Source organism: Petaurus breviceps, unplaced genomic scaffold, assembly GCF_028583685.1.
Source record: "Petaurus breviceps papuanus isolate PSGF00001 unplaced genomic scaffold, PetGlider_PUasm1.0 90925, whole genome shotgun sequence".
NCBI lineage: Eukaryota > Metazoa > Chordata > Mammalia > Diprotodontia > Petauridae > Petaurus > Petaurus breviceps.
In genome coordinates, this window is record NW_027187380.1 from 30359065 (window position 1) to 30376146 (window position 17082).

At 40.3% G+C, this 17082-nt stretch overlaps 1 protein-coding gene across 1 annotated transcript; it reads left to right on the plus strand.

The window, feature by feature from the left end:
- The first annotated feature begins 359 nt into the window (after positions 1 to 359).
- LOC138152659 (L-amino-acid oxidase-like) lies at positions 360 to 15922 on the plus strand. Its single transcript, XM_069076714.1, has 7 exons — positions 360 to 507; positions 4395 to 4612; positions 5145 to 5257; positions 8160 to 8361; positions 10218 to 10286; positions 10918 to 11054; positions 14577 to 15922. The coding sequence occupies exons 1-7, from the start codon at positions 495 to 497 to the stop codon at positions 15403 to 15405; spliced, it is 1581 nt and encodes a 526-aa protein (XP_068932815.1). The 5' UTR covers positions 360 to 494; the 3' UTR covers positions 15406 to 15922.
- The last annotated feature ends 1160 nt before the right edge of the window (positions 15923 to 17082 follow it).

The window sequence follows — 17082 nt, forward strand, 5'->3', positions numbered from 1 at the left end:
GTATGTTGGGAGTGGGGATAGGACTGGTGAATATCAGGGTGAACAGCTGGTGAACAAGATTCATATCTAGGACCTCCCAAGCAAGTGGTCAATAGCATCATCTGTCTCATAAAATATGAAACTAGAAAATGGCAAGGGATGGTGTGGGGAGAAGGGGAAGTGATGAAAGTGCTCACTCCTGTGGTACTCTTTACCATCCGGATATGAATGAGGTTTCTCCTTAAAGGAGCTAACACTGAAGGAATCTAAAATATAACTGTGGTTGTTTTCCTCCTGTCTACCTAGTACCTCTTCTCTGTTTCTCAACCTTTGGAGGGGAATGACTGGTCTAAGAGTGGGAGGAAAGATGTGTAATTAAAGAGGTGGAGGTTTGGAGAGTTCAGAGGAAAGAGATAGAAGACAACATATTACCAGCCTTTGACCCAGTCTCTCAACAGAGGTATCCAACTTGAACCATCCAGGGGAATAAGATTTCCCTCCACATCCTGAGGACTATGGAGACCCTCTGTGAGTAATCAAAGATAGAGCCAAGATGAGAGACTAATGGGAATCTTTTCTTTTCCCTAACTTTCTGCCCTGTCTTTCCCTTCCTTCTTTCCCCTTCATTTCCTTAGTTCAGTATCTTTCCCTCATTCTTCCAGATATAGTACATATACTTACCGCTTTCTGGGGTTTTATTTCACACACATTTCCGATTCTTCATACTTCTAGCTTTCATTGCTAAAGGGAATCCCTAAAACAGAAAGATGGGGTAATCTCTAAATCCAACTACAAAGACTGGCAGATTAAAGCAACCTGCCAACCATCAAGGATCCTTGTCCTCAAAGAAACAAATTATGAGGCTCTTTCTTTTATCCCACTAATAACAATTCGCCTTATTTTCTTATTAACCATATCCTTGGCTAAGGAAAGAATAAGAATATGTTATTTATGTGACTGTGAATGGTTACCTTAGTTGAAGAGAATATGGGGCTAAGGAAGTCAACATTGAAGGTTTTTAGACCAATTAACTTTGGTCTTGATCCTGCTACTAACAAGATACATAACTTTGGGTACTTAAACCCTCTAGATTTTACTTTCCTCATCAAGATAAGAACTTTAAGTAAATGAAAATATGTTCTTTGGGATTCACCCTTAACCACAATGCCTGGCAGAGAGACTGGGTGAGAGAATGTGAATGGCTTGTCTCTACTACTAGAAAAAATAACTGAAAGCTTATCTATTACAGACTGAGAACTCCCATCTTGTTAGGATTATTGTGTTAAGTAAGATTTTTGAATTCCTCAAAATCATAAACATCCAGCATTGCAGATTTAATTGGGAAGTCAGAGTAGTTCTCAAGGGTTGGAATTCTAAATTATACTCAGACCTAACCAGATCCCATTTTTCTAAGTGGGGAGGAAAGGGAAAGAATGTAACTTCTTTTCTTACTCCTTAAAGGAGATGACTGTAGATAAGTCCCCAAACTAGCATATTTCCCATGGTATATGTGTTGCTATGTTACATGCATGCAAGAACACATATGTGTGTACACATATGTATATGTTTACATGTGCTTTGCAGGATGGGGTAAAGAAAAAGAGAGAAATAAGAAGGAAGTCTTGTGTCTCCTAATTTCAGAGGAAAAGTAGGAGAACTCAGAGAAGGTACCCAGAGACAAAGAACTGACACATTCTAGGAATAGGTTAGAGGGGTCAGAGCTGATTTCAGAGAAGAAAAGACTTGGCAAGGATACTTCATTTCAGGTCATTAAACAATGAATAAAACAACGACAACAAAAGGATCATAGGATTTAAAGCTGGAAGGGACCTTATATCTAATACTCCCTTATTTTATAGATGAGTAACTGAAGGCCACAGAAGGGAAGTGACCTTTCTAAAGTCACATAGGTAGTAGTAGTAGCAGAGCCAAGATTCAAATCCAAGTATTTTGACTCCTAATTCAGTATTTGTTTCAGAATATTATGCTTCAATTCCCTTCTCTTCCTCCCACCAAATAGATTATAAAACTACTATAAATAGTTGTAGGGTCTATAGGTTCCCACACTTATTTGGTCTACCACCCCCTTTTCCAAAAAAAAATTACTCAGCACCCACCTGAAAATCTACTTTCTTTAACCCTTTAATTTTAAAAAAATGTGTGTATATAAAATATATATAAGATATAAGATATTTTTAATGACGCATCTTAAATTTAACAATTTATTGTAAATTTGTTGGTTTTTTCCTGCATTAAAATTTTGATGATGCAATATTGTACTTATTGTAAACAAGTCATTACAGTATCATATTGTAAACAAGTCATTACACACACATATCCCTACCAATGCATGCTGGACCTCCCAACAATGCATGACATGCTTGCCTGCCAACACTTGCTTGTAACCTGTTGGCAAACTTGTCCACTGATAGGTTATAATTTGCATTTTGTGTGTTCATTTGGAAAATAATGTAATCATTATGACTTTAACTCTGTTACACAACAGATGAACATGTACAAACGGCTTTTCAAAATTCTCTTCTGTTCTTTCCTTATGCTTCCATTGGCCCCTTATTTTTCTTCAATGCTCCCTAGTTGCACTCAAGGCTACTACCACCCCTGTGGATCATTCCAGAAAACCCCAGGGGGCAGTATTGCCCTCTTTGGGAACCTCTGGATAATGTGGGTGTACATATTGTGTGTGTAGATCCTGATATATATGATGTATGTATTACCTGGTATATGCTTAGCACTCAGCACAGTGTCCTACATGCAGCTTATTCTTAATAAATGTTTGCTAAAAGACTGAAGTTAAAAAAAAAAGGAACCAGAGTAAGACCTAGCAGCCTGAAGAAAGCCATTCTTAGAGATCTAGGCAAATCCTAAATCAAAGTTAAGGATGGCATGATGAGCTTCTACTCTGAAGTAAAGAATGGAAGATTGTAACAATTGTCCCACCTATCATCCTTAGAAACATCTCCTTAACAGAATCAGATTATGAGGTTATTCCCTTATCCCTCATTAAAAGAGAGAGAAATAGGCAAAAGGAAATAGACATTATCTATGAAAGGAGAAATGGAGGTTAGATGTTAAGGTGGTCTTCATATGGATTGGGATAAAGAGACAGTGAAATGAGATCTTGAAAGAAATTGGGGTATGAATAAAGAAAGTAGAATGGAATAAAATCTTACTCTAAAGTAAAAGGATGGGTCTTTTACAAGTTCTTCAATCTGTCCTTAATGTATCTGGAATCAGGAGTCCTAGCTGTGTGACTGTTGGGATTCACTTGGATATTCTCTGCTTCACTTTCTTTATTTCTGAAAATGGATATAATTATGAATAAATGAAAAACTATTTATTAAACACTTACTATACTAAGTACTAAGTTACTTTCCTTCTAGGGTTGTTCTGAGGAAAGCACTTTGTAGAGCTTAAAACATTAAATAAATGTAAGCTATGATTTTAAAAATTCTACCAGAGGGTAGAAGAGACTCTGATAGGTTGTGTTATTAATTTAGTGACATGTCTGTGTTGCAGTTTCATGATGTGTCATGCTGGAGCCATCTCAAAGAATTCAGAGTCAGACCACCTTTTATACAAGTATAGGCATTTATTGATATTTCTCATGAAGCAGACTAAATTCCAAAAGGAACCAGCAACTTCAAAGAAAGCAAGATGGATTTTTTTTAGTTTAAAGATGCAATTACATAACAGAAATTATAACTATTAAAAAGGCAGGGAGGGTTGTTAAGGGCTTAGGTAATAGGGGAAGCGTCCCAGACACAATGGAACTATGCATGTGATTACCCACAATGCAGACAGAAAAACTCATTTATGGTGGTACATATGTATGATAATGATATTATAATAAGCCTCTCTATGCCAAAAGTTCATCTAAAGAACAGTTTTTGCTATTACTGCACAGGTGCCTACTTAGGTAAAGTCTCTTGTATTGTTTTGGGGTTCACATCCTGCTTGGGCATCCTGCTGGTGCTGCTTTCTGAATGGCTGAGTATTGTGATCTAGTCTGAGACTAGATCAATGTGGTTGTGGTTGAGTGCATGGACACACCTGCTATTTCTGTGGGAAATATGAGGAATGGGTCTAGGGGCAATGGCTAGCTAGAGGCAGTGGCTGGGATCCCATCACATGGACATGCCTGCTCTTCTGTGAAAAATGAGTTCATGGACACATCTATTGTTCTAGTGGACAGTGAGGCATATATGAAGAAGTTAGTATATTGAGTGTGGGGGGGGAGTGGCTAGGTAGGGTCAGTGGGCCTGCTGTTCAGTGGGGGCCTATAGGGAAGTTAGAATATTGGGGCTGGGGGCAGCTTTATTAGGATTCCATCATCTGGAATCTCAGAAATCTCTAGTGTTATCACTATTCTCTTGACCCTAGTCTTTTTCTCCTAGTGAAATTGGTCCTCGTGAGTATGGCATTGCTGAGTCCTCATTCCCAGGCTTTTAATAGTGACCTGGTGAAATGCTTTGATGACCCCCAATATGAAGACCTGCTTAGGCTGTTGCAGGATGGCTTGGGAGCACCCACTGAAAAGAAGAGTGTGGTAGTGATTGGAGCTGGCATAGCTGGGCTTACTGCCGCCAAAGTCCTACAAGATGTTGGTCACCAGGTACAAGATCTGGGGATGCCAGAATCCTGGGCCTCCAACTTCAAATTTAAGACAGAAGGGAATGAGAAGAGGAAGGTAGTGAGGGTTGTTGTTGTTCAGTCGTTTCAGTCATGTCCAACTCTTGGTGACCCCATTTGGGGTTTCCTTGGCAAAGATACTGGAGTGGTTTACTATTTCCTTCTCTGGCTCACTTTATAGATGAGGAAACTGAGGCAAACAGGGTTAAGTGACTTACCCAGGGTTGCCTGATCCCAAGCACCACTCTATCTACTGCACTACCTAGCTGCCCCAACAACAACAAAGAAATCAAGAAAATATAAAGGAGAGTGGACTGGATGAATGGCTACATCCCTGAGTCTTTAATTCCAAATCTTGTAAGAGAGGTCTAAGTTGGAATGGAGCTAGTGCCTGTAACTGGGAACTGGGATAGGGTGTGATAAGAATGAAATCTAAGGGGTGTGGTACTTGTGTAGGAATAGGGCTTAAGGGGAAACCTGATTTCACTAAGACTAGGCAGAATATATCTTTCTAGGTTACTGTGCTAGAAGCCTCTGGGCGAGTAGGTGGGAGAATTGAGACTCATCGAGTTCCTGGGGCAGAGTGGTATGCTGAACTCGGTGCCATGCGGATCCCTGCCAACCACAGGTAAGCAATTATTGTAATTGATTCCTAAATGGACATTCTTTATCCATTCTATCCCCATTCTCCCCTCTTGAATTCATACTTTAAACAGCTGCCAAACTTACAATTCTAAAACACAGATCTGATTATGTCATTTCCCTGGTCAGTAAATTTAAATGACTCCCTTATCCTTTTAAGATAAAATACATACGCATCTTTTGGCATTTAAAACCCTTCATAATCTCCTCCAACCTATCTCTTCAGACTCATTATACTTACCTCCCCCCGGCCACACACACACACACACACACACACACACACACACACAACACACACACACACACACTTCATTCTATTTCCAACCAAACTGACTTGTTGTTCCTCATATACAACATTCAGTCTTCCTTCTCTGGGCCTTTGTATAGTCTATCCCTCATGCCCGAAATATTCTCCCTCCTTGGAATCCTTAGGTCCCTTCAAGACAGCTCAAGTGCCACCTCCTTCTAAGATCCTTTCCTAATTTCTCCAGGTGTTAGTCAACAAGAATTTATTAAGCATTTACTATGTGCCAAGCACTGGGACACAAAAAAAGTAAAAAACAAAACCTGTTCTGCAGGAATTCACATTCTAATAATAGGGAAGACAACAAGAAAATGGCTATGTATATGCAGTATACGTTAGTATTTTCTCCCCACCCTCACCCCCATGCACAAACGCTTTGTATTTACTTCATATCTATTTCATATTTGGAGATAGTATGACATGGTGATAGAGAGGTGGCCAGGGAGTGAGGAGGAATGGGGCTCAAGCTCCATTTCTGACAGCATGCTAGCCATGAGTGTAAACAAGCTGCTTTACCCCTCTATACCTCAGGCACATCTTTAAAGCTGTAAATTGCAGAATTATTACAGATCTGCATTCACAGAGGTAGTTTCCTTATCAAGAACTCTCTATACCAATAAAATTACAGGTCCAAACAACATATTTTGTATTTGCTAGTCTGTACAAGCTACTTTCCCCCAATAAGATGTAAACTCCTTGAAGGCAGGGAGTATTCCCTGCATACAGCACAGGGCCTAACATCTAGGAGGCACTTCACAAATCCTTGTGGAATTAAATTGAAGATCTTTGAGACAAGGACAGGCCCAGGAGTAGAAAGGGAGAGAGTGCTAGAAGAGACAGCTTAAGGAAGAAGATAATGACAGGAAAAAAATCAAAAAAGACTTAAGGTCTGGACTATAGGGGAAGCATCTATTAAGTAACTTCTTATTGTTTGTCCTTTGTTCTCAAAGAGGACCATGACATCAGGGAGGTGATACCATGAAATGCAAGTTAATTGAATTTAAGTGAGGGAGGACTGTGCAAAGTCACCAGACTCACTTTCTCCTACCTGGACAGTAGCAAGATATAGATCAGCATGACTGAAACCCTGGATGCCAGGGGAGACCTTGGCTTTTTTAAGCTAAGATCTTTAACAGGTTTCAGTTTGACTAGGCAATGTCTATTCAGTGATTAAGACTAGGTAAGAAATGAGGCATTGATTAGTTTCTATTACCTAGTTTATACATATATCAGTCTGGGAGTGGAAGACCCTCAGGGTTTCTGACCAAAACAGAAACAACTGTTATTTACATTAACTATCAACCTGGTTATTAAGTGCCTACTATATATTTGGCACTATGCTAAGTGCTTTACAAATGTTTTTTTTTTATTTGAACAGTTGCTCAGTCCTAGACCAAGAGCCACGAGGTCTGTATTCAAATGGTAGATCTATCCTAATGCGTAGTGTGACCATTTCAAATCAAAACTTCCTGCCTCTGAGCCTGAATTTCCTCATCTATAAAATAAGGGATTGTAATGAATATTCTCTAAAATGCAGTCCATTCCAATTTTTAAACTCTATTATCAGTTCATGTGAATACAGAAGTGTCATTTGGAAAGTCTAAACCTTACTCTAAGTAAAAGATGTCATCATTCAGTTCCCTGATGATAGGAATAAGAAAAAAATATGTTTGCATCAGGGAAGAATGAGAGACCTTTCTAATAACACTAGAGATTCTGGGATGGGGAAAATGGAATCTGGACTATCTGCCTTCCTAGAGAATTATCAGAAGATATACCCTGATCTTTGTGGACTAAGATAGTAGGATACAGCTTCTGTATGGAAATAGGGAAATGGAAGGTAAAACCTCTAAGTAAGGAAATTTGATCTTCGGAAAAAGGAAAACTGAAAAATACTTCTCCAAATCAAATTCTCTCTAACACACACACACACACACACACACACACACACAATTCCTCTAAAGAAAACGGATTTTTCTGGGGCGGCCAGGTAGCACAGCAAGTAAGAGCACTGGCTCCAGTGTTGAGAAAACCTGGAGATCGAATCCCAGGCTCAGACACTTAGCACCCACCCAGAAACACCTGGCCGTGTAACCTTGAGCAAGTTACTTAACCCCAATTGCTTAGGGGCGTCCAGGTGGCTCAGTGAGTAAGAGCACCGGCTCCAGTGTCCTGGATCCAGATGACCTGGATCAAATCCGGGCTCAGATGCTCAGCACCACACCCAGAAATAACTGGCCGTGTAACCTTGAGCAAGTTACTTAACCCCGATTGCTTAAAAAAAAAAAAAAGAAAACGGATTTTTCTATTTAAAATGCTGAAAAATTCAAATACATAAAACATAATCACAGTAATACACATGGCATACTAAATAAATTAAATAAAATAGTGTTATTGTCAAGTAATCATTTCTTCACCAGCCATTCCTGTCTTGCCATGAAGAAATGAAAATTGAATTGGGAGTAGGAATAATGAGCAAAGGGAGCTGTGGTACATAGCATGCATTTTCTGTTTTCTTCCCACATGTACATGCAATATGTACATGTCTTTCTTCATGAACTCCTCTGACCTCTGCTTCTACCAGGTTTTCTCGTGAACTCATCAGTCAATTTGGGTTGAAGCTGAATGAGTTCTCCAGATATGATGACCGAACATGGGTCCTCATCAACGGAGTGCGTCGACGGACTGGGGAGGTACGAGCCAATCCTGACCTCCTTGGCTACCCTGTGCGATCAGATGAAAAGGGGAAAACAGCTGACAAACTGTTTGATGAATCTCTGAGAAAGGTAAGTCTTGGACAGAGTGGGGACATCCTAGGTAGGACCTACCCTAAGCACGCCAAGCAAAACTACAGAAGGCCTAGTCACAGTCCCCAAACTCAGGCTACTGCTATTTCTTAAAAGTTTAAACAGTACAAGTTTTCCCCCCTCTGGATATATTTCTGGTGAGAGTCCAAACCTATTCAGCATTTGCTCTATAATGTCCATTGTAATTAATGAATGAGTGAGTGAATAAATGAAAGAGAAAAATTTTAAACATTTACTGCCAGGTAAACACACTTGTAATCCCTACTACTGGGAGGCTGAGGCAGTTGAGCTTCGAAGTTCCAAACTATAAGACTAAAGTTGATTGGGTATCTCTCTGTCATGTGTTTGGCATCAGTATCCTGAGTCCCTCAAAATGAGAGGCTTAAAGAGGGGTGAATCGGCACAGGTCAGAAACAGAATAGATCAAAACTTCTGTGCTGATTGACAATGAGATCATCCAGTGAATGGTTGCTGTATTTAAGTCTGGGTGAGATAGGGATACATAGTCTCCCCAAAAAAAGCACTATGTGCTAAGCATTAAGGATAAAATCTTTTTAAAAAAAAATAGTTCTTGCTTTCAGGGAACATATACTAGAATTGAGAGAGATAACACATATAAACAAGTTCCAGCTTCTGGGCTAAGTCCTAGAGTTCCTAAGGTTTCAATAGCAAGACCTGGGAGAACTTGGTACACATTAGTGTCCATGCCACAACATGGGGTGCATGGAGAGGAGTGACCCACCACCAATAGGAAGGGGGAAGCATGCCTAAATATATTTACTAGATATACAAGAAGTCCTTACTCTCAGGGAATTTATGAGAGAGAAAAGGTCCTTCCCCCTTTTCAGGTTGTTTTCTAGCTAATGGGACAATCCCTACCTAAATTTAGGATGCTTCTTGGTTGATGAGGAAAGTAGCCACAACCACCAGGGAGCTTGCAATCTAATGGGGATGCAGGAAACACACAATACACATACAGCATCTCTTAAAAACACATCTACTCATGGTTTAACTGTTGACATTCTGTATGATTAATTATGCAACTCATGGTCCAAGAGCCCTCATAAAATCCACATTATTGCTAGACCATATGTGACACATAAATCTAATATTCAAAGTGTTTAATTAAGACATGAAACATAACAAATAGCATGTAGAGGAAACTTGGTTTAAAAAAAAAAGCATTCTCTTCAGTAATACACAAATGGATTCAATCTCTTATACCACTAGGGAAATTATTACCTAATTCCTCTGATTCCACATCACAACAGAAAAATTTACACAATTCAGAATATGCAGTCCCAGCAGTAGATACTTAGCATGCAGTGCCTTCTATCTCCCAGAATTTTGGTGGAAAATATATAGGGACAAGCTTGGGAATTTGATAAAGCCTAGGGACTCTAGTGTAATCAGGGTCCAGCTATGGCTCCTGAGTTTGGGAAGTTCATGTTCTAATGGACCTATATGCTCCCCTTCTTTCTCTTCCTCCATCTGTAGCCCCACTGCTTCCCTCAGGCATGACTAGTTCATAGCCACCCAGTAGTCCAACTTTTAAAATCTCCTTCCTTGTAGAGTATCACCTATCAATCACAATCCTGATGATATTACCATACTATAGCCAACCTAAGGATAGTGGAAAATGATGTCCTAATGTCACATCCAGTACCAGACAACACAGAACAAATACATTCACAAAACAAGTTTATGAATGCTGAGGGAAGAGCTGGTGGGAATCGGGGTATGAGAAAGTGAACAAAGAAGAAGATGGGAGTAAATCATGAGAAAAGTAAGAATTCCCTTCTCAACATTTTTTCTCCTCCCTTTCTCTGCCCCAGGTGGTAGAAGAGTTGAAAAAGAGCAACTGCAGCCAGATACTAGAAAAGTATGACTCTTTCTCTACTAAGGTCAGTTTCTTGATACCACTTAGCCCCATTGCCTCTCCTACTCTCCCCCTACCACTCACAATAATTGAGAAAAGATTGCAATTAACCAGATTTATCAGACTAGCACAAATCCTTACCAAGGTGGAATAGAGGTTGTACCTTAAGAATTCAACTTAATAAACCTTTATATATAGCACTTTAAGGTTTATAAAATGCTTACCTTATGACACCCCAGTTAAGGAGGCTGCACAAGCATTTTTATCTCCATATTGCAGGCTCTGAAAAGTCACATAAGTTACCTCCTGCTGTACAACTATCCCAGTCATACAGTGTGTCAGAATTGGAATTCGACTCCAAATCTCCTTTCTAAATCCAGACCCTTTTATACTCCACCACCCTGCCTCTCTTCTGTGGGAGTGAAAAGACCATGGGACCCCAGAGTCATTGCAAATCTGGAATGTCCTGGCCTGCACTGGCTGGATCAATCATGCTACATGGATTATCTGAAGGTTGTGTCTTTCCAGTTCAGACGCCTTTCCTTCTTGAGTGTCCTGCTTAAAATTAGAGAGATAGGATAGATATTATAATTTCTCACAAAGCAAAGATTTTCAACCTCTGATTTTCTTGCCCCTCTCCCCCTCTGTCATGGCAGGAATATCTGATTAAGGTGGGAAATCTGAGTCGAGGTGCGGTGCAGATGATTGGAGATCTCATGAATGCTGATGCTGGTTACTATGAAGCCTTCACTGAGACTTTAAGAGGAGCTATTTTCTTCTTCCACAACTCTCGGTGAGGTCTGGGACAGGATGGGCTAGAGAAGTGGAGAAGGAGGAGAAGCTTGGGAGAACTGACCTTTCATTCACCTAAATGTAGACAGCCACAAAACTAGGTAAAATGAGAAGGTTTAGAAGCTATCAAGCAATGACTACAGTAGGTAGTAGGTCAAATGGTACCTGTGTAGCAGGACCTAATGTGACTCTCTCTGGACCTTTCCTGTGATGCTGCACGGAAGTCAGTATAAATGGAGTGGGGAGAGCACTGGACTTGGAGTCATGAGCCCAGGTCCAAATCCTGGCTTTGCCATTTGTCCTCTTGTGACCTTGGGCAAGTCATTTCATTTGTCTGGGTTTTAGTTTCCCCAACTGCAAAATGAGGGAGTTGGATTAGATGAACTCTATTATTTTCTTCCAATTCTGAATCTGTCATTCTATGTGATCCCATGATCTTGGAAGGATTCTGGCTATTTGCTGCAAGGAGATGTTGCTGTCTCTGAGCAAGGGGAAAGAGAAAACAGGAAGAGGAAAGAGAAGACTTACCTGGCAGTGAGGAAAGGTGGTGTTAATGTACATATTACAAGCTGGAGGAGATTTTAGTATGTGTGTTTTTGTTTTGTTTTGTTTTTAATTGTGCTTTGATGCCTGCTCTCTTGGCATGAAATTATGGCTTCTAAAGGCCTATACCTATAAAGCTGAATCTCTGGCTGATCCCATGCTGAAAAGTGTTTGGGTATAAATTCCAGGACTGTTTATCTGTGGTCAGCAGATCAGCCTAGATAAGTGCACAGAGGCTCATGACCATAAGGTCATAATGAATTACTGCTGTGATCTATGTCAGTGAGGGGGAATATGAACACTCATTAAGTCAGAAATCCCTAAAATGTCAAAGTTTGTTTTGGAAAACAACTGGCAAGTCTTATTCTTTCATCTCTTTCTATTTCATGCCCAGGTTTATACATCCCTCTGAATGGTAAAACTAAGGGGCAGCAGTGCCTAAAGCTTGAAAAATATAGTATCAGGGCAAGTAAAATGAATAATTATAGCAACTGGTAGGCCAAAGATATAAACAGGTTAAAGAGTTAAGATAACCTGACTAAAGTCAGGACTCCAAATACTTCATAGCAATTCATCTATAATGGGTCATTAAAATCATGGAATGCTAGAGATGAAAGGAATCATTTTGTCCTATACACTGATTTGACAGATAAGAAAATAGTGGCCTAGATCATTTGAATGATTTGCTCAAGGTTACATAGAGCTGATGAAGGAATTAGGGCTAGAACTAGGTTTTCTGATTCTCTAATTATTTTTTTCCACTACACTATTTTTCCTAGATGTTTCAGGTAAAAAACTAACTTTTGAGAAAGATGTCATAGAAGGTAGCTACTAGGGTATAAGAGATTAATCACTTGTTACCACTGCCAGAAATTGAAAACTGGACAAGATAGACCTTTCTAACATAAATGCAGTTCCAGCTCCATATTAATACATATCCACAATTATAACTATCAGCATAATTATTCACCACAACTCTTCATCCACCATGCATGGATTTGAGAATTCTGTGAATGATTCATATAGAACATCCTTGGCTTTATATTTTCCCTCCTATAACAGGTCTTAAAGGATCAAACAATCTTCCCAAAACATACCAGGTAGGATAAAAGCATCAATACCTAAACAGGACCTTAGAAATCATCTAGTTACACTCTCATTTTACAGATAAGGAAAGATCTAGATATATCCTGTAAATTGTCCATGTCTATGACGTTTCCATTCTGCTATTTATCAGAGTGGGAAAAATAGCAAAAGAAGAATTGGAACCAACATCACCAAATTCCAGATCCATTGCTCTTTCTACTAAACCTCACTACTTCTAGATCAAGGGTTCTTAACCTAGAGTCTGTGAACACTTAAGAAATATATTTTGGGAAATGCATTTTAATATAATTAGTTTTCTTTGTAGGCCTATGTATGCTATTTTATACATTTAAAAACGTTATTTTGAAAAGTAGACAAAACAGGATAAGAACCCCTGTTCTAGACAAAGTCAATTTCAACCAAAATTAAATTTAAACTCATGCCTTCATATCCCAGAGGCCAAACATATTTTCCCTATTTTTCTTTCTTTTCCAGATATTGAAAAGGAGAACCTTAAGTTGTATGTCTTAGCCCAGTCAGTCATACTGGCACCCAAAATGCTGACAACCTCATGTTGTCAGACAATAGAGCAGTAAAAGAGTAGCCAACCTGTAGGACTTGAGACCTAATGAAGAGCTTTTTTGTGCAAACTTTGATGCACTATAAAGGGAGGGAAACGTCATTTTAAATTACATTCATACTATAATTACAAGTAACATTATATCCTTTGAAAGATCAAAAAAGACATTGTTATGTAGAGACATATAAAGATGTTAGCCAGCTAGTAATAAAGTCATTTTCATATCAAGATAGTTTAAGTATTTAGATATTTAAAATAATATCATGACCATTTGTCAATTATTTTCATGAATTCATGCTACTACCATAATCTAGGAAAACTAGGAAATTATCAGAGAGACAAATTTCAACTGAGTAAAAGGAAGAATTTTCTTATAGGTAGAGTTGTTTAAAAATAGAAAGGATTTCCTTTCAATCTGGTGAATTCCCTGCCATTGCTGGTGTTCAAAAACATCTGGGTAATAACCTGTTAAGACCATATAAAGGGGGTGGCCAGGTAGCACAGCGAGTAAGAGCACCGGCTCCAATGTCAGGATAACCTGGGGATCAAATCCGGGCTCTGACACTTAGCACCCACCCAGAAACACCTGGCCATGTAACCTTGAGCAAGTTACTTAACCCTGATTGCTTAAAAAAAAAAAGACCATATAAAGGAGAATCCTGCACTGTGTGGGAAGCTAATCTCCAAGGTCCTTTACAATTCAGAATGTCTAACAATCTGTCATTCTTATTCTATTGATTAAAATTCTTGTCTGCAATTTCTAATTGTATCAAAGCTTATGACTCAGTTAAAAAAAAACAAACTGGTGTGTGTCATATATGTGGTAATCCAGCAACTAATCCAGTACATATGGGTCTTCCTCCCACTTCTATGATCTCTTTGGGATCCAATCCTAGAAGTGGTATTGCTGGGTCAAAGGATAGGCACTTATTTATAGCCTTTTGGGCCAGTTCCAGATTTCTCTCCAGAAAGGTTGAATCAGTACACAACTTCACCAGCAAAGCATTGTATAGTTGTGTAGAAAGTAAAAGGAACAAGGTAGTGACCCTTAACTAGTTGGTAATATAAGCATGAGGAGGCCAGATCTTTGTTACCGTAAACTGGCAGGCTAACCTAGTACCAAAGTAGCACAGAGTCCATGAATACACACGCACACACACACACACACACATGTCCAGAACAAGGTGCCCCACTCTTCCATTCGCTAGGGATTGCCTTGTCAATTTCAAGAACCCCTCAGAGGACCTACTCCATGACTAAATCCATATCTGCCTCATCCTTTGCATAACCATCTCACCATGTTCATCCTCTTAGGTTTGAGGAAATTATCGGTGGCTTTGACCAGCTCCCGAAGGCCTTACATGACTCCCTCATCCCTGGCACTGTCCACCTCCACTCACAAGCAGAAGAAGTAATAAGGGATGGGAACTACGTCCATATTGTCCATCAGACACCTGACCCACTTCGGCCTCATGCCCACCTGACTGCCAACTATGCTATTGTGGCTACAACAGCTAAGGCTGCCCGGCTCCTCCACTTCCACCCACCTCTGTCTCCAGACAAAGAAGATGCCCTACGTTCAATCCACTACAACAGTGCCACCAAGGTGATCCTGGCCTGCACCAAGCGCTTCTGGGAGCAGGATGGTATTTATGGTGGGAAGTCCACAACAGACCGTCCCTCCCGATTTATCTACTACCCCAATCATGATTTTCCCAATGGAACTGGTGTCATTTTGGCCTCCTACACCCTGGATGATGACTCTACCTTCTTTGCTGCCATGGATCAAAAGCGGGTAGTGGATGTAGTGTTAGAGGATCTGGCTGCTATTCACAATCGCCCCAAGGAAGAGCTTCAAGCTTTGTGTCCCTACTCTGTGGTCAAGCGTTGGAACCAAGATGCCTACTCCATGGGCTGCTTTGCCTTCTTTACTCCCTACCAATATGTAGACTACTCCCAGGAGCTCTTCAAGCCTGAAGGGAGGATACACTTTGCAGGAGAACACACCACCCTCCCTCATGGTTGGATTGACACAGCCATCAAGTCTGGACTTCGGGCAGCCCAGAGTATCCAAGAAGCTGTGGGATTATTGAAACAAGATAAGGAAGCCAGGAAGGAGACTAGGCCTAAGAGTGAGTTGTAACCAGTGAAAAAGCACTTACATTGATAAGGTAGTATTGTGTATTATAGTGAAAAGAACCTTGACTTGGAATCAAGAAAGACTTGGGTTTAAATCTTACCTCTGGCACATTAGATATTTGTCTTAAGTCACTTAACTTTCTCAAAACTTCCACACTTTTCTCATCTGTAAAATAGAGATGACAGAGATGATAATACCTATTGGTTGGTATTATCTCACAGGATATGATATAAAAATATCAAAACAGGATGCTCACTTAAATCCAATTCACCTGTATGTCATGGCATCACCACCCTGATGTCATGGTCTTCTTAGAGAACGAAGGACAAACAACAATGACAATGATAATCAAATGAAACGGTGTGTACAAATGTGCTTCTGAAAATGTTAAAACACATTCTTGACCTACCATACATGTTTGTATCAGCAATGCCATATTCACAATGTCTATGGAGATTACAGATATGCTGATATAATTATCCATCACAAAATACATCATGCTTGTCATATAAGGGAATAAGCTGGAAAATTTATTAAGATACCAAAAGACTGAGTCCCAAAACCAGAAAGTGAAAGCCATCAGAGTAGTTATGACATTGGCACAGGTAGATAAAGTAGAAAGCACCCACATTTTCAAGCCTTTAAAACAGAACAGGCTACCTCAGGCAAAGGTCCTCCTCTCCCCACGCACAGCAACCACCCAGCGTCCTGGAAGCGCGCTCCCAGCAGCTCCGGCCCCTGGCAGTCCTCAGCAGGAGTCCTTAGCAGGAGTCCTTAGCAGAAAGTCCTTAGCAGTCCTAACTCAAAAAGGGCTTTGCGTTGCCGCTGCCTCTGCTGCTGCCGCCGCCATCGCCACCACCGCCAGCCACCGCAGGAACGCTAGCTTGGCTTTTGCTTTCTCTGGCTTTCGCTTTCCCTGGCTTTCGCTTTCGCTTGCTCCACCCCTTCCTGCTACGTCAGCACGTCCAATGGGGCATGGAAGATCTTTAAATCCCATAACCCTTACATTCGGCCCCAAGATCTTTGATGTCCCTTACTTGGCAAAAATACAGTAGGAATAACTGGTGTCAACAAAATTTCACAACAATATAACAAGAATAGCACACAATAAACACAGAAAACCATATTTTAGGGTGGGGCTTCAGCACAAGCTCCCCATCATTCCCCCCACCCCGAACAAATGGGGCCCCAAAATCTTGTGGTAATGGGTGAAGGTCTCTTCTTCTATGGCTACTTGCTGCTGAAATCGGATGTAGAGCTGTCCCTGTCCTAAGGGGTCCCATTTGAGAGGTCAGTTCTTAATATGCTTGATGCCAGGTCCAAGGGTGACACATCACAGTTGCAGACAGGGGGTGACATCCAGCTTAAGCTATCAGGCATCTACAGGTGGAGGGTACCAAGCCTGCGGAAACAAATCTAGCAAACAAGGTGAACAGACAAAAAATCAAGAAGAAGCAAAGAGACAATAACCAGACTATTGTAGCCTCACTCACGGTAGAATAAATGACTTAAGGGTACAATTTTGTAATCATCTTCTCCAGAATAAACAATAGTTACAGTGTTATCCCTCCCATGTGCTATAATCTCTGCAGCCTTTGGAACATCATCTGGCTTCTGTTTTACCCATACTTTAGCTCCTGATTTTATTCTATCAGTAGAACCAAATCCTTCAGTTCCTCT